The sequence below is a fragment of the Volvox carteri genome, assembly GCF_000143455.1.
Source record: "Volvox carteri f. nagariensis unplaced genomic scaffold VOLCAscaffold_36, whole genome shotgun sequence".
NCBI lineage: Eukaryota > Viridiplantae > Chlorophyta > Chlorophyceae > Chlamydomonadales > Volvocaceae > Volvox > Volvox carteri.
Window position 1 is genome coordinate 983636 of NW_003307579.1, and position 17606 is coordinate 1001241.

The window sequence follows — 17606 nt, forward strand, 5'->3', positions numbered from 1 at the left end:
GCAACCAGAAATTTCAATGGCTAAAGTGTCGGCATGAACGCACGCTTGTTTGTCGGCAGTGCTGTGGTTGTTACGGAATCCCTGTAGCATATCTCAGAAGAATACAATTACCCAGCGAGTTAACTGCATGCTGACCCATGGAGCGTGCGTTCGCAAAACTTGAACTGTTGAGAGGCCGTATACGTCATGAGCATTCGTGTTAATTTTCAGCACAAAATTTAGGTTCAAGTTTGCCAAAAAATGTCGAGTACTGTTCCGTTGCTGTCCACGAAAATTTTGTGTACGGCTTTGCCAAGCTTACAAGACGGGAAAATCAAATATTATGTCTCTTCCCTTAAAGCATTAAAGTGTGCTTTGTATTTTAATTATTTCTGTTGACTTAAATTACGCTAGGCCTCGTCCTTGCCTGAAGCTTTCGGCGGCCGCCTTTACTACTATGCTCATGCATTTCGCTGCAAAGCGGCTTCTGCCGCAGACATTGGTGACTGCCCCGATACGTCGGACGTTGGTCGCTAGGCCTGTGGCACCGTGCTCTTGGTCCAAGCGCGACGAGGTCCTATCCAACTGGGACGCGCTGCGGGCCAACCCGAACGAATGGTGCGTGCTCAGAACTGCATACTGGCATCGTATGCTACTTGCCGGAAACCTTAATCGTGGACTTGACGTTGGTAATCCGAAGATTTGGTGCTTTCGGAGTGTGTCGGCTTGGTTGACGCGAGCCAAGAGGTTTAGCCGCACACCTCGATCACATAAGCATAAAGCATTTCCGCTCTTCCCAACAGGTATGACAACCGCAAACGTAAGACCAACCCGAAAGCGCCCGACTTCGTCCGCAAGGATGACCGTTCCGTGGCTATTTGGATCGACGGTAAGTTCTAGTGTCGGCGAGGCAGCTTCTGGCTTTTCATCGTAGCAACGGCACATTTCGGTCTCGGGATGCTTTGCCTGGGTATGGGTATGGTGGCAGACATGAGCTGGTTCGAGACGAGGCAGTGTCATCGACCGAGCAGTGATCAATTCTCCGTTGCGTTTTAATAAGCGTTGGTCCTAATGCTCCATCTTTGTTTGCTCTGCCCAATTTGGCAGGTCGCGACACCCCTGGGTGGTACGAGGAGTTCTTGGACGAGCTCGATTCTCGGCAGGGTGGCCAGCAACGTGGCGATCGTTTCGGCGGAGACCGGCCCGGCGGCGATCGCAACGACCGTCGCGCTGCTGAGATGGCCAACTGGGAGTCATTACGCAACAACCCAGAAGAGTGGTGAGCTACTGCCTCGTCCCTGTATGCAGCATAGTCCACGCAAGTTAACTCCGTGGAATTGCGGGAACCCTCAGGCGTCTATGTTTGAAGTCTGTTGGCAAATGGAGATAAGGGTTGGTTGCGTGCTGAGATTTGGCGGTGGCGTAGTTGCATATGACCGTTACCTGCCTGTCTTACACTCTTCGCTGCAATATAGCTCCGTCGTTTAATGACGTGGATACAACGTCATTTGCAGCGCCGCCGTCGGAAAAGTGCTGATGGTTAATGCCAAGCTCCAATGCATAAACCCTGCTGTACCACGTAGGTTTGACAACCGTAGCCGCAAGACTAACCCGCGGGCGCCTGACTTTCGGCGTAAGGACGACCGGGCTGTGGCTCTCTGGATCGACAGTGAGTATCACTTGCGGGGTTGTTGGTGGACGGGAGGTCCCCGTGGAAGGCCAGGTGACTTTTGGCGAGAAGGTGACGCGTGTGTGGCAAATCCCTGCAATACATGGATGTGCTGCTCACAGTCCTACGAACATGGGGTTTTGCATTACGTCGTAGGCAGACGTTACAGGAAGTAGATCGGCGGGGTGGTAGTAGAACCCTAGGCCTGTTGTGGAGCGCGCGTCAATTGATGCGTTTCTTTTGGCGCTCGCTCGACCTATACATCCTATTACAGCTTTATCCTCGTCCGGCAACAAATATTAGAATCTAACATAACTCGTCATCGCAAACCGCTCCATTATGCAGGCTATGGTGCTCCTGAATGGCTCGATGACCTGCTACACGAGCTGGATGCCCGCCAGTCGCAACGCTCGTCCGGCTACTCGCAGCAGCAGCAGGGTGGGTACCAGCAGGCCCCCGATCAGTACGTGGAGGACAAGAGGGCGGCTGAGATGGCCAAGTGGGACTCGCTCCGCAGCAATCCAGAGCTCTGGTGGGTGGTTACTGCAAGAATGCTAAGTTATTGCCTTGAGCTTCTTTGGTGGCACTGCTGACGCGAAAGGGTTTTTAATGGTTTTAAATGGTTGCAGCGCCGCGAGGGAGTGTAATGGGTCTGCGGGTCGAGCCCGGGTACCCTTGTTGGGTCGCATTGGATTGAATTGGTCGTCACCTGGAGGCATCAAGCTCAATCCATGGCTGCAATGTTTTCACTGTTATCTATTTTTCACGGCAACAGGTTTGACAACCGCCGTACCAAGACCAACCCTAAGGCCCCGGATTTCAAGCTCAAGAGCGATCGTTCGGTGGCGCTCTGGCTAAGCAGTGAGTCACGTAGAGATTCATGGTCTACGACAACGTACCGCATTGCCGAGCTAGGAATAGTGCTATATTGTTTGGTTCATACATGTGACGTGATGAAGAGGTCACGATAGGACAGGCTGTGCATGGGCCCCATGCATACTTCCTCGAACTTCTGGAGTCGCGACGGTTGACCTGCCGCTTTCAATGGAAAAGACCGTCAGGCCAATCCTAGGAACAGCCTGATTTGGTTTCGGCATCACTGCCTTCTCCCGTCTACTCCATGAAATTCAACTTTCCTGTCCCACCTAAAGAGAAACAAATCCGGCGGACTTGTATGGTTCGATACAGGCAGATAATAAGCTAAAGAACTGAACAACCTGACTGAACACTATCTTTCCACTGCAAACCTGTGTAGGCTACCAGCTACCCGACTACCTCGACGACCTGCTGGCGGAGCTGGACGCCCGGTACGATCAGCGCATGAATGGTCAGCAGCAGTACTACCAGCAGCAGCAGGACTACCAGCCCTACCCGGAGCAGCAGCAGGGCTACGCGGACTACCAGCAACAACAGCAGCCGCAGCAATCCTACCAGCAGTCCGACTCGCGGGAAGCTAAGATTGCCCAGGAGCAGGCCAACTGGGAGTCGTTGAGGAACAACCCTGAGCAGTGGTGAGGTGCTTTTTACATGTGATGGTTTCTGTCGGAAAGGGACTGGAACAGAACGGAAATGTTGGGAAAATGCTAGTGTTGCGGGGTATGTTGTCGACTTTAGGTTTTTCAGCCGCGACGCGGCGCGCGCGCGCATTATTTAGCGATTCGAAGGCGGACATGTTTGATTTTGGGTTTGACGCTTGAACACCTGTCCTGCACCAGGTTCGATAACCGCTACACCAAGCAGAACCCCAAGGCACCGGATTTCAGGAATAAGGACGACCGCTCCTTGGTTCTTTGGCTCACCAGTAAGTGTGGCCTTGTTAAATGGAGAGTTGGATGAAAAGAGACTCGAGTGACCAGGAGGGGACGTACATGCTGTTTATGTACTTTCCAAGCATTCCCGGCGGCCCAGGCCGCGGCCACCCCATCGGTTTGGATGACGGCTGGAAGCAGTCTTCAGGTCACTGGTGTGGCTTGGCGTGACACTGCAGCATGCGCGATCGCTATCGTGCTGCGGCTCTTGCCCGTTATCTTTGCAAAAAAATAGCACTCGGTACTTGGTTCCTTGACTCGGCCTAAATTAGGAATATCCCCAACTTGCAATCGCCCGCTGTCCCCAGGCCGGTCGGCTCCCGAGTGGATCAACGAGCTGCTGCCTGAGTTGGACGCCAGGTATCAGCAGCGTGAGGCGTCACGGGCCTCCAACAGTGGCTACGGCGCCGCCCAGGAGGCCGTGTACTGAGCAGGTCCGCCCGGGTCCCGGAACCCCTTGGTGTTGTTACAAGGCGAGGTGGTGATATGATATAATCCCTGAAATACTCATGAGATGGAGGATCAGGCAATGCCTGTTTATTCCATTTCAACATTTCCTTGGATATTGCAGTGTCTGTGACTTACGCCTGCTGTCTCGCTACTTCGTTGCCTCACCGTTCGGTAGGGGCGGCCTAGGCTGTGCGCTGCGATTTGGTCCCGGCAGCGTCCCTCCTTAACAACGTGGGTCGCCTTAGCAAAGTGCCTGCCACGAATGCTTAGCTGGGAAGACGTTGGATAAACAGCGTAATTGGCGCTGCTGGCGAAATATATGTATACTTTGGATATGGCAGCAGTTTTGAGCATCTCACAGATCGTCATAGCTGGAAGTTACCGTTTGAAGCAATGCGCCAGGGAGAGGAGAAGGCTTCGAGCAAAGTAGAAGTGTCGGAGCCTGGCCCTTTGGCAACGCTGTCCAAACATAGTGGCAGTGGGGTGCGTCTGTGTGGATGTTTTTCGCGACCAAGATGTGCAAACGATGGGTATCTTGTGCTGCACCAAGGACATGTGGCTGCAAAAGAAGACAATAGCACTTTTGCAAGCTGGCAAAATGTTAGTCGGTCTGTCTTGTTTGCTTGACTCGGTTCGCTGCAAGGGTGCAGATTGGTGATGGTTCGTGTTCGTAGGTTGCGTAAAGATGTGTCGTTCAATTGTGTCCTATATCTTTTTAATATCACACTTTACTGGTTTGCCGGGGTTATTCACTTTGGATGCGTCGATTATGTGCGGTACTCGTGGTCCTCTGCCCATTAGCTCGGAAAACCGTTGTAACGGAAGAATCGTCGAAACAAACACGTGACGTGGCTGACTTGGGCATGCACTAAGGACTGGCGTAAGGATAGCGACCAAAGTGCCAAGAGGAGATGCACTTACGTGGGTGGTTTTACTCTCAAAGAGAAAGTTTCAAATAAACAGGTTTATTTGTGCGGCGTTGTCACGTTAGCAAAATACCGGATCTTGACACCTTGCCAGCTACCACAGAAAAGTCACTACGCATTACCAGCCTAGGGCGGGGATGCAGTAGCCGTCTGCACGCCCTTGTATGGAGATAATGCAATCTCTTGAGGTATAACATGTGCTAGCAGTCCGCACTGTAGGTTTGGCCTAGATCCGTGCCGTGCACCAAATGAAGCATGTAATTACGACAATACTGACCCCAGTTTCAAAGTCTTGACTTCCTCTTGACGTTAGCCTTTAAGGAATCCAACTGCGCTTAGGATCTAATCCAATGTCAGACAGTTACAAGTTGACAAAAATTACCCGGACCTGTGCTCGTTTTCCTTGCTTCAGGATCTTATCCCCACCCGAGGAGTCCTCTCAGGGATCAGGAATCAGTCATACAGATACAGAAAAGCACAAACGTAGAGTTCATAATGCTACAATGAACGACAGCCCTACAATTTGATGTACCGTTGTCACACGGCAACCGGAAGACCACACCCCGTCCGGTGTCAGAGGGGTGTCTCACAGTCAGGGCACACTTCAGATTCGCGTTTATTATCCCTTGTGCTGATGAAGCACGAAATCATGCACTACATGACATGACATCCTTCAACGACCATCCCTTGGTAAACAGCACGCCATTGAAATGTCCATACAGCGGGGTTCAGCAGCCCATCTGACTTTTCAGGCGAAGCAAAAAGACGGGCTGTACAAATCCCTGGTCGAGCACTGTACGTCCCGGCTACGATGCACTCCGCCTCCCTTGCTGTCCAAACTGCTTTCCGGCAGCAATTTTTGTCTTCACACATACATGTCGGTAGCGCTCCCGCCAATCCAAGGCACGGTGAGGGAACCGAATATCATCCGAAGCCAAACCGAAACCACCCGGGCCATATTGCTGATTGGAGCTGCCTGACCCGCGCCTTCGCACAGGCCACCCGAGAATCTTAGCACAGCATCATCATCCCAGGGTGCCTCACATGGCTTGCTATTACTACTTTACCCCACAAACCACAGTCGAACGCTCTTGTCAGCGCGCGCGATTAACAATTGCTGCGGTCCCAAGCCCCATGGAGTCCACATGCGCCTCAACCTAAAATCGCGCTACCACAAATTCGACCAGGGACCCATCTCAACGACTCGCCTATCACTCCATGCAATCTGCTGAAGCGGCATGCGGTTATTACGGATGCCGCCATGTGTTACGTGCGCCAGCTGACCTTGGCCTTGCTCTTCCAGTCAGAGTCAGCTGCGGAGTAGTTCCCGTACTTGGCCGCCATTTTGCTACGCACCTTGTCATACGCACGCTCGCCCATGGTCTGCAGTCGCGGTTGCAGAGAAAGAGGAGCACGCAGACGCCCATGAAGGCCAAAGAGGGAGATAGAAAAATAGGTGTCGTCGCTGCCGTCGTGCAAGATGCAACTGCTTTCCGCATGACATGATGAAGGGAAATGGCACAAGAAGTCCCATGTGTCCCGTCTGTATGGTCTTCCTTCACCAGCCACAGTGGTTTTCACGTTCCACTCTCGCGCGTCATGCATCGACCTAATCGTGCGTTGCGGTAGTCTCCGCGGCCTCTGTACGCCACATCTTTATTAATTAAGATATATATAAACTTCAGTACCTCTGTACCCTCTAGCACTCGAAACATGAAAGCGCAATTGCAGGCAAAATGGTATACGATCCTAGCCGAGACGTGCGCGTTGGCATTGCTTCGATCCAGATCGGGTGCTGCTCCAGATGTTATCATTACCTCCCCATGTGGACAACAGGCCAGGAGGAGATTACCTACCTAAAGAGGAAGTTCAAAACCACCACCCACATGCAGCAGCAGATGATATAAGAACGAGCTTTGAAGGGTCTGCATTGCCTTTGGTCACTCCCAATGCAGCATTGCATACATGCTACCAGTAGTGCCATATACATAGGTTAGGCACTACTGGTAGAGCACACACCAATGCCCCCGGAGGTTCCGGGATCGAGACCTGTTAGAATTGAAAATCCTTCCGATGGTGGAAGGTAAATGTGCCCATAGTTAATGGACGGTGGTGACCTTATATAATAGTTGACTAGGGTTACTAGATGAGGGTGCCCCGAAAAACCGGGGAAGGCAGGGTCTGCCGGGTAGCGTCCCCAGGGTGAAGATATGGACCCCCCTTGCCGCACACATCACACATCATACAACTGAACACAAATCCAACTAGCGCACCGCACCGCTCCGTTGCTATTTACCTTTGATTTACTTGCAAACTTCTCGATGTCGCGCGCCAAACTGGTCAGCGTGTTGGTGCGCTGTTCTGCCGATTCCGGGTCGAAACTATTATACGGCTGCTCCTCTTTGATCACGAAGCGCAGGAGCACCGCCATGGTGAGGGTAAACATCTCAACAATGACGAATCCGAGTGCCACCCACCGTGCAGTGCTCAACTGCTTTGCAACTGCGTTAACACACAAGAATGCAAAGGGAGCGTATCAGCTGCGGTGACGCCCCCCTGCCGTTTTGCTGTCATTGCAACACTGGAGAGCCCACATGGGTTTGCAGGCGCGAAATGAAACCTAGCATGCATGACAGCATGTGTGCGCTAAGGAGGCACCCTAGAACCGCAGTAAACCCAGATAAGATACATCTGCGGAGGGAGGTGGTTATGGCGGTGAGTTCATCAACGTATTGTAACGCGTGCGCCACGTCGCCATTATGTAGACCAATTAGCATGAGGTCAGCCACTCACCCTGATCGTACTTGGCTTTATTGGATCGTGGCTCGATCTTCTCCACGACCGAGTCAAAGGCGAAAAGGAGTGCCAGGATGAGGCCAACCTGAAGCAGAGTCGAGAAGCCGCCGCAGGCTAGGAATCCCACCAACACGCGCTTCTGGAGGGGGACGTGAAGAGCGATGTCGGAAGGGCTGTGTCTTAACAATGTCGCCCGGAGTGCGGACCAAAGACACAGACATCTGAAGAAGCCATGACGATGTCTCGATAAAGATATGCACACGGCGCGCTGTACGGCCGCCACGTCTAGACTCCAGTGTAAGCAACCCATTCACAAGCCAGAAGCCCAACGGTGGCACCAGTTGTGCACGAGAGCCGGGCACGGGAGCCAGAAGCCAGTCCATAGGAACCCAAATGGGACGATCCTAAGCGCTTAACCGTGCTTATAGACAAAAGACTGTAGCTTAAGGGTGGAATCCCCAGAAAACCCACCTAGCCGGAGCCAACCCACCTTGTGATAGCTTCCCCAGAAGCCCAGGAGGGATGCGAAAAGATTCAGGGTACCTAAAATCACAAACTGCAGGGCGATGGGGGGCCCCAAGGAGTTTAGCTCTGCGGACTGCAGAAGCGCAGATGGAGCTGGATATGGAAGATTTGCTGTGCCCAGGGCACCTGGAGCGCTCCCGCGCAAGTATTCCACTGTGATGAAGGCCCAGATCTATTCCCCCCAACTAGCATGCATCCCAGCCAGTGGCCCACCAGGCACGCACCATCACGGGGGCAAAGTCCTTCGGTGGGTTCTGCACCTTGCAGCCGAAAACGATCAAAACAATTCCAATGACAACATTGAAAAAGATTGCTATGCGCATTGATATGCCAGATGCTCGGGAACAGCTGCACTCCATGGTTGGCAAACGCGGCTGGGCACCTGCGCGAAGATGTTTCCTTGCTGAGCCGATCGATGACGGCCATCATCACGGTGCTCACCACGTCACTGCAAGTCGTGCCTGAAAAGCGCTATATGTCCACAGCGAACCTCGGGCCTTCTTGAACCCTCACGCCTGTGTTACGTTTGACGTTTTGACTTCTCTACGAAATGACCAAAGGCAGGCACAGCATAAGAAGATATCTTGACATATTATACAAAGTCAAAATAAGGTCCTGTTTCCAGAATCCCACATCTATTCTAACTACAGAAGTGAAATCACGGTGCTGATGGTCACAATTGGTAGGCAGGCTCAGATAATTTGGTAGTAGTGATCTGAAGTGATAACAGAAGCTGCATGGTAATTCAGTTGAGCTTCTGCCCCTACCATCATGTCGTACACGCTCAAACAAGATGTAAGCATGTTACTACTTTGCAGCGTGCACCGTGTTGAGCCATTCAGGAAGCTTTACCACCGCGTAAGATTTTCCAGTTCTTAATTCCACTCCTTTGGCGATAACTTCCATGTTTCATTTGCGTTCCGGCCATACAACCCCAACACCCAACACATAACGCCCAACTGTTCATCCCGTACACCTATCCTGGATTGCGTGTTGCTGCTGCAAGATGGTGCACTGCACAACATCGCTATCGCAGGTGCCCGTCTACGACAAGCTGTACTCAGATAGCACCGCGCAGCTATCCAGCACAGCGCTACCAGTTAGCGCTTTTAGTGGACTGCACAAATCATGATCCACCTGAGTGACCGCACAGCTGTGTGAAGCTGCCGGGCCGACAACTATGCCACAAGCCCGTCGGGACACGTGCCCTCTCGGCGTCGCAGCCCCAGGCATTGCAAGTACGGGTCGATTAGTGGAACTCAAGCTCATCATATCAGGGTTGCAGTTTGGTAATTCGCTTCAGCCAGTAGCGCAGCTGGCAGAAGGAGAGCGGGGATCGCGCCGTGCGCTTCCTGAGCCTAACTAAGAAGAGGAAGCGAGATTGGGCAAGTAGCTAGAAGACGGCATGTGCCTGATGCTGTGATGCATGAGTTCAATACGACGAGCTCTGACGGGGTCACGATGCAGGACGGCATATCCAGCAGCACAGGCAACGGTGGAAGCTTGAAGACCAGGGTTTCTTTTCCCCTTCACCTCTTCGCCCCTCACGAAGCCTCTTGCTGTATGTACTCGTAGGAACTACGGATGTCTTTTGACGTCTCTGGCAGCCACGGAGGGGATTTCTTTCGTTATGCATGCCGCCATGCTTCCACCATGCAGTACGGAGTACATCAGTAGTTCATCTTTCGCATATCACACTGATGGTTTTATCCAAATGGTGCAGACAGTGGGTCTCGACAAAGGGGAATGCTATCCAGTATTACGACCCTGGTGCATAAACCTATCAGTCCTGGGCAGTCCAAGTGCCAAGGACTGTGCACTCCTCCATTTCTATCCTTAACCCGTTCCATAAGCTTTGACTCAAGATCTGTCCAAGTTGGATGAACTCATCGCAATTATCTCAGAATCCTGCGTCGAACAAGGAATAGCTCCTGACAGCGGCAGCGCCGTAGTTATTAAGCAGACCTAAAGGTTACTTTTATGCATTTTTTCTCCATGCCATGTAGGCAAGGCCACGGCCTGATCTCTAAGGCTTGCCAATTTGAGTCGTAACGCTGCAACCATGCACACATTTCCAAATGTTACTAAAGGACGTGGAAGGAAATGGATTCTATACACATTGCTACCCATGGGCCAGCGCGGAACAAACGTTTAGAAAAGTGGCATTACCGTATTCGGTGAAGGAAAACACTTATTTATTCAGGGACAACAAGTGCACATAATACATGAATCTTTAAGTCATATACGAGGTGGATGATACGTGTTGGGGCTTCTTGTTTGTAACAGTCTGCAGTGGGCCCTATGCTTCATAACCACAGGGAAGCAGCCCAGCCGGGCAACATCCAGGCAGAAACTAGTGCACGTTTACTTGCTTATATTTACTCCTCATTCTGATGGCATGTTTCCACACATTTGCAAAGGCTTCGTGTAGGACTTAGCTTTTCCAGACTTAGCTAGAGGGCATAGAAGTATGCAGCGTATTCGTTATAGAACATATGATAATTCTTCAACAAAAACGCTTGGAAAAAGTTGACAATCGGCTTTGGAAAGGAAGGGTGCATGGTCATGCGGGGCGAGGGACACCGCAAACAGCTCTCAAATTGCTTGATTTTGGAGGCAAAGTATATTGCATTCAACGGTGAGACTGTCCCCGTTATGTGGCACTCTTCCTTTTTGCCCAAGCTGCGCCTTGAAATGCCATTTACGCATACCTCGGCAAAAGCCAAGGTCTTCAGCTCCACGAGGGCACAAACTCGCATGGGATCAATATGTGTGATTGAATACCGTGATAATTTCAGTCCTGCCCTTTGGAAAACGCCACGCCGGACTCACGGCTCTCGTTGTACTGCACGCATCCTTCCCCAAACGAGGCCCCCAGTACATTTAAGCCTCCCTTCCTGCCCATCCAGTTCTCCTGACACCATCTATTACCACCCCCCCCTGCTTCCCATGCCCAACTTCTAGCCTTCAAGTACTTTAGCCTCATGGGGGCTCGCTCTCCCACAGCGCGCGCCTGACGATGCGCCCGGCAGCCAGCCCGGGCGGCGCCGTCAACCGCGGCGCCAATGCTGCTGCTGCCTCAACCGGCGGCGGCGATGGCACCGGCTTCCCGGCCCTCCCGGACCCCGGCGAAGTCATGCTGCCGCCGGCCCCTCCCGACGATCTGCCTGTCTTGAAGCTCCTACAACAGGGGGATCTCTTCGGGCCGGGCCGGGGCGCCGCCGCCAGCACCGCCGGGGGCAGCAGTGTGGGGTTTCGCAATGGCGAGGAGGTGCCGCTGCTGATACCCTTGGTGAACGGAGCAGTCACCAACATGTAGGTGCCCTCCCCGGCCCATGGAAAGGGACGGGCTGCAGGATGAAGGGGAGCAGGGGTACGGATTCCACCACCACTCGTATCCACCAGCCGGGGCCAGACCACTTCATCGTGGTAGTAGACGGGAATCCGAGACCATACGACGTGTGTGCGCTTCCCCACTCCCGCGCCGAAGGGAGCCCCGGGCTAGCTACTGAGGGGGGAGGGGGGAGGGGGGAGGGCACAGCATTGAGCTTGTGGAAGGTGGAGGAGGTGGGAATGAGATGCTACGAGCCATGGGTGAAGGGGAGGGGGCCCGGGAACCGGGGGCCCAACCTACTTGAGGGGTTACCGGAGGTGTCTTGGACTCCCCTAAGTCAATAACCCGACGAAGGTTGAAACCCTAGATCTGACGGAATGAGATCTCGATTCCGACTGGGGTTGCATTGCAGAAACTTCGATGAGTCGTACGGGCAGCCGCAGGAGGCTCTCATAGAGCGGTACCTGACGCTCATGGGCTTGGCGCCGCAGCTGGCAGCGGCAGCGGAGGCGGCTGCGGCGCCGCAGCCCCCCGGTACTGCGGCCGCGGCTGACGGCGGCGGCGGCGGAACCGGCGCCAAGGAGTCGGCGGCAGGCGCCGCCGCAACCACGGGGTACGGCTCCTGGGTCGGCGGCAAACGTGCCGCCGCCGCTGGCCCCATCCGATCGCATGCTGCCGCCGGTCCCGTCAACGCCGCCGCCGCCGCCGCCGCGGCAGCCCCGCTCGCCTCAGCTGACCCCAGGCAGGGGGAACGGGAAGTCAACGAGGCAGCGGCGCACGACACAGATGCAGACGCCGATAGCGAAGCCGCCGACGATGATGATTTACTATTGTCCGTACAACGCCCCCGGCGGCGGCCGCCGCCGCCGCCATCCCCTGGTACGACACCGGCGATAACAGCGCTGGGCTTGGACCGTTTGACGTTACATCGCCGGGGTATACCGGAAGCCCTCATTGGGGCCCTGCATCGGGGTTTGGCGGCCACCGCCTCGGCATTCTTCCGTACGTGCCTGGCGGAGCAGCGGCGGTTGGTGGCACTGACCCATGGGTCGGGCCCCGAGGTGCCGCTGGCCGATCGTCTGTTATCATTCATCACGGGCACGGAGGCGCAGCTCAAGGTGGGGCCATGATACACGGGAAGGGGTAGACGGGTCAAGTGCCCTCCTCGTCCCGGGCGCCTCGGGCACCTCGGGGGATTGAGAGGGGGGGACGCGGGGGAAAAGGGGGGGAAAGGGGGGAAAGAGAGCGAGAGGGCGCTGTGAGGTGGGCTAGGGTGTTTTTCATGGCAGTAGGTGGCCGTAAGGCGCTGGTTGATGGAGGGCCAACGTGGCAGGGAAGGAGGAAAGGAAGGATGGAGCGAGGGGGTATCGGACGAAGGGACCCTGTGGGGAGGGACCCATAAGCACACACTTATATATGCAACACGCAATGCAAGTGCGACCTCCTATGGGATGAGCTTTCGCTCATTGGCCGTGTGGCCGTGTCAACACGCATACGCACCTACGCGCACGCTCATACACACGCGTGTCACCCGCCCCTCTGGGCCCTGGTTTCCCCGCCCTCCCCGCGTCTCCCCTCCTTCAGAACGGCTCCTCCACACCCGAGCTTGTGGACCTACGAGCAGTACGAGATAACCAGGTGGATTGTGTGTGTGTGTTGTGGGAAGGGGAGGGGAGAGAGCGGGGGGATTACATGTTTATGCAAAAGGAATCTGGGAAACAACTGCCGGCTTGTGTGGAAGGGGGAAAGAGGGGGATGAGGTGGGTTGAGGGGTGTTGGGGAGGAGCTTGTGTATTTGGGGGGCATTGGAAGGGGACTTAGAGGGCGTCAGGGGGTTGGCACAGGAAGGGTCTGGGGAGGCTCAAAAAATGTGGGGGATGGAGGCGTTCAGCTTACGGCCCCGAGACCGTCACGGACCTGGGAGCCGGAGGGGAAGAGTCAGGGTTAGAAAACACACGGACACGGACACGGCAGGACGGCTGCTGTAAGCCGCTGAGTCAGGACCCCCTCCCTCCCTCCCGCCCTCCCGCCCTCCCCGTGCCGCCCACTTGACTGACGCCCCCCCCCCAGGCCATCTTAGACGCCGTGTCCCCCCCGCGACCCGGCGACCCCATTCCCTTCTACCACGAGCTACTACACAAGCGACAACAACAACAAGAACAAGAGCAAGATCAAAAGCAAGGACAGCCAAAGCAGTCATCATCTTCGGCGCCTCCAGGCCCCAGTGCTATCTGGCCGACTGTCGGGGAGGTGCAGATGGAGGGGGAGGGGGAGGGGGGGTTGGAGACAGCCCCCCTGGAGCAGCTGCTGGATCTGGACAAGGTGGGAACTGATGATGGCCGATGATACACCGTGTGTTTGTGTGTGTTTGTGTGTGTCGTACCTTCACTCCCCACACGCGCCGCACCCCTTTACCCTACACCGGCAGTTGTTTTCCTTGGGCTTTTCCCTCGGCATGTTTTTCCCCCCTTACCTCCGAGGCCCCTCCCCTCCCCCTCCCCTCCCCCCGCAGGTCGCCGCCCTGGCCACCGCGGGCAACGTCCCCGGCCTCCGCGCCCTCCTGCGCAGCTTGGTGGCCGCCGCCGACTACACGCGGACCTCCCTTCTCGCCAGGTTGCGGGCGGAGGTGGAGCGGGCGCAGAGGGAGGGGGAGCGGGCGGCGGAGGCCAAGAAGGCGGAGAACAAGCTCAGGGAGCAGCTGGCGGCAAGAAACGTGTAAGTGGGAGAAGGGGGGGGATTCCCGGCGGGGTAAGGGTAGGGTGGTTGGGGAATATGGAGGAGGGGGGGGGGAGGTGGTACGAGGATTGTTTCCCCTGTGTTTGACAACCGCCTGCCCGCTTCCCCCGTGCCGCTCTGGCCCTTCGTGTGTTTTACTCCGTGCCTCCACCTCGTACCCCCGTCTTGCCTTACATGCATACATACACACATACATACAAACAAACTCTCTCTCTCTCTTTCTCTCTGGGATGTTCCGAATTCCTCCTTGTTTTCCGCCTTCAGCCCCATGAGAACGAAATTCGCTCCTCACCGCCCCCCCCCTCGTCCCCTCTTGCTGATTTCCACCCACCCCCTCCAGTGCCCTGGCTGAGCGGGGTGTGGAGCTGGAGGCCGCATGTCGCCGAGCCACCGCGGCGGAGGAGGCCTTGGTTACGGAGCGGGCCATCGTGTCGGGACTGCGGGGGCAGCTGCGGCAGCTGACAGCCGACTACGAGGCGCAACATCGGGAGCTCCGGGTGCGGCTGGAGGGGCTGGGGAGGGTGGAAAAAGGGTTGTACGGGAGGGGTTGTACGGGAGAGGTTACACGGGTGGGAGGAAAAGGTGGGATGGGGTGTGTGGTTATTATACGTGGCGTCCGTCTGTTTCTTTCTTTCCGGTTAGGGCTCTTGTACCCACCCTCCCCTCCCCTGGCGGGTGGGGGGAAATTCCGGGGGAACATTCGTCTGGATCCAAACCCATACTGCGTATGCCGTACTCCCACATTCATTCTGTACACCCCCCCCCGCACCCCTCACTCCGCGTCTATAGGCGGGTCTGGAGGCGCACCTCACGCGGCCCGCCAGCGCCAAGCTCCTCCAGGGATCTCACAACAACAGCCACTCCTCCTCCTCCTCCTCCTCCTCCTCCCACCACCGTCACCACGGCCACCACGGCCACCGCCACGGCCATCATGCTCCCGCCGCCGCCACCGCCGCCTCCAACGCCAATGCCGACGATGCTGCCGAGCTCCATGCCCTGGGTTCGGAGCTCGCTACTGCCCGTGCTGAGCTGGCGCTGTCTGAGATGACGTGTCAGCAGGAGCGCGCCAAAGGCCGGCAGTTGAAGGTTATGCTGGATACGGCACGCGGTACGGTAGACATGCATGCGAGCCGGGCGGCGGCGGCGGCGGCGGAGGTGGAGCGGTTGGGGCGGCTGGTGGCGGCGTCTGAGGACCTGGCCAATGCCTCCTCGGTACGGAAACCTTGGCAGCTAGTTGGGGTCAAGGGTTACAGGGGGAATAAATGCTTGAGCCACGGATAAGTCACCAAGGGGATTGGGGGTTTGGTTTCCTGTAACCCGGTGGTTGCCATGTCATGTTGTGTCGTGTCGTGTCGTGTCGTGTGTGTATTTTCTTCTTCTTGCAACCGGGGGGGAGGAAGGGGGTAGGGCGGAGTCGAAGGGAAGGCCAACAGGGATGCCTATTGTGTTGGCCATGCCGCCACCGTACATTGTACACCGTACACCGTCAATGGTTCACTTTCTGTGTTTTCTGTATGTATGTGTGTTTCAGGGCGGTATGGCCATGTTGGAGCAGCAGCTGGCGCAGGAGAAGGCGGCGCACAGGAGAACACTGGGTGAGCGGTGGTTGGGGTGGTTGGGGAGGGAAGTACGGAGGTGGGGAAATACCTCACAGAGTCGCAAAGCTGATGGGGCCATGAACCTCCGGCACGTCCCCCCCCCACACACACACCACCACCACCACTAACCCTACCCTCCCACCACCTCGGCGGCTGCAGAGCGGCTCCAGGCGACCTCTTGGAAGGTGGAGCAGGCCCGTACGGCTGTCGTAGATGTACGAGCAAGAGCGGGGCACAACCTGAGGAAGCTGCAGGTGGGTCAGCGGGGGGTCTGGATCCCGTTGGTTTACTACACCCGCCACACCACCAGTCGCCTGGTAATGGATATCATCAAAAGCTCTTCCAGTTAGTTCCAAACCATGTGTGTGTTTGTTACATGGTCGTGGGCCTGGGCTCAAAGCGTGGGAAATCCATATCAGATATGATTTTGTCTTACAACGGACAGTCCAGCAAGACGTGCTTCTCATCTTCGATATTGGTATCCGTGCCGCAGCATACTCGCTCCCCCCTAGGTATGCAACGCCGTCCCTTGCACCCTCTGTTAGCAGCCAACGCCCAACAGCAAAGCCTAAGCTGCATAAGCTTGCGATTTTCGCTGAACGCGGGCTAAACGTTGTGATATGCGGGGGCACCTCCTTCCTGACCGCTTTTGCTCAGCTGCCAGACCCATCCAAGGCTTATATCTCGCCATGTGGATTCCTGGTTGCTGGGTACCCTCTGACGGGTACACGTCTGGCTGGACATCTAGACGCGTATGCTTCCAACCGCTCACCAACCGATCCTTGAACTCCAATACCGCACCTTCCGCCGATGACCTGTTCGCTAGCTATTCCACTCGTTCGTCTACCTCATGTAGCCTTTGCTGGGCCTCTTTCCATTCTTCGTGCCCCGGAAAACTCGGAAAACGGAGGGCGAGTGACCCCCATCCGTCCCCTTCGAGGTTGGAGAGGGCCTCTACGATCTCCTGTCGCAAAACTTGGTGTTCCTCAGACCCACGATGTAAACAGACACGGTTCCAAACCTCTCAATCTGCTTGAAAACGTGGTCGTATAGAGGTAGCTACCTACAATTCAACGAACAGGAGACGACATGTGTCATTCCAATATTACATTACATTATTATCACTACTACTATTAGGATTTTTGTTGTGAGCTACATAATAATGAAGGTGTGAAAAGGTGTAAGTATCCTTGTGCCGGCATCCCCCCTCTTAACTTCTGTCACCCCCTAAAGCCCACCTTCCTGAACTCCCGTCCCGTCCCCTACCGCCCCTCTCCCCCCCTACCCCCCCCCCGCAGACCGCGCTCGCTGATGTGAACCTGCGGGCCGTGTCCGCTGAGCGACAGTTGGCGGATGCGACTGTGGAACTCCGACACACCCGGAGCGAGTTGGAGGGGGCGAATAACAGCTTGGAGGTGGGGGTGGGGGGTGGGGTGGGTGCGGGGGGAGTATGGGGGAGAGTGGGAAGGTGGGGGGAGTATAGGGGAGGTGAGGGGGGTTGAAGGGATGAGGAGGAAGAATGGGGAAGCGTGGTGACATCTGCAGCACTCAGTTCGCGTGGCTCGTGTTTTCAAGGAAGCCCCCTCGCCGCATACATGAAGACATACATACGTACGCACAACACGCACATATGCAGACGTTTACGCTAGCCGCATGTATTGTACAGGCGCTCCGAGACCGTACGACAAGGTTGGAGGAGGACATGGCGTTGCTGCGTACGGATGCCGTCACCGCCAAGGTGGACGTCAAGGAGCTGTCGGAGAAGCTCCGGGAGACGGAGGTGCG

The 17606-nt window shown here is 55.7% G+C and overlaps 3 protein-coding genes across 3 annotated transcripts in view; 2 read left to right on the forward strand and 1 right to left on the reverse strand.

The window, feature by feature from the left end:
- The first annotated feature begins 341 nt into the window (after positions 1 to 341).
- On the forward strand, positions 342 to 4746 carry VOLCADRAFT_82305 (uncharacterized protein). Its single transcript, XM_002953410.1, has 9 exons — positions 342 to 597; positions 783 to 868; positions 1087 to 1258; positions 1563 to 1648; positions 1994 to 2180; positions 2424 to 2509; positions 2904 to 3159; positions 3364 to 3449; positions 3765 to 4746. Exons 1-9 carry the CDS (start codon positions 437 to 439, stop codon positions 3884 to 3886), a joined length of 1242 nt encoding a protein of 413 aa, XP_002953456.1. The 5' UTR covers positions 342 to 436; the 3' UTR covers positions 3887 to 4746.
- A 432-nt stretch (positions 4747 to 5178) lies between these two features.
- Positions 5179 to 8476, reverse strand: VOLCADRAFT_105984 (uncharacterized protein; the record flags this gene model as incomplete). Its single annotated transcript, XM_002953508.1, has 5 exons — positions 5179 to 6215; positions 7129 to 7334; positions 7626 to 7767; positions 8119 to 8184; positions 8378 to 8476. The coding sequence occupies 5 exons, from the start codon at positions 8474 to 8476 to the stop codon at positions 6099 to 6101; spliced, it is 630 nt and encodes a 209-aa protein (XP_002953554.1). The 3' UTR covers positions 5179 to 6098.
- An 857-nt stretch (positions 8477 to 9333) lies between these two features.
- VOLCADRAFT_105985 (uncharacterized protein) overlaps positions 9334 to 17606 on the forward strand; it is a gene marked incomplete at both ends in the record, with an annotated part of 34705 nt that continues 26432 nt past the window's right edge. The window contains 12 exons of the mRNA XM_002953411.1: positions 9334 to 9496; positions 11186 to 11468; positions 11900 to 12605; positions 13072 to 13125; positions 13558 to 13809; positions 14000 to 14202; positions 14564 to 14720; positions 15013 to 15435; positions 15755 to 15818; positions 15981 to 16075; positions 17120 to 17236; positions 17458 to 17601. Coding sequence (XP_002953457.1) covers positions 9334 to 9496; positions 11186 to 11468; positions 11900 to 12605; positions 13072 to 13125; positions 13558 to 13809; positions 14000 to 14202; positions 14564 to 14720; positions 15013 to 15435; positions 15755 to 15818; positions 15981 to 16075; positions 17120 to 17236; positions 17458 to 17601 — 2661 coding nt within the window. The remainder of the gene's footprint in view (positions 9497 to 11185; positions 11469 to 11899; positions 12606 to 13071; positions 13126 to 13557; positions 13810 to 13999; positions 14203 to 14563; positions 14721 to 15012; positions 15436 to 15754; positions 15819 to 15980; positions 16076 to 17119; positions 17237 to 17457; positions 17602 to 17606) is intronic.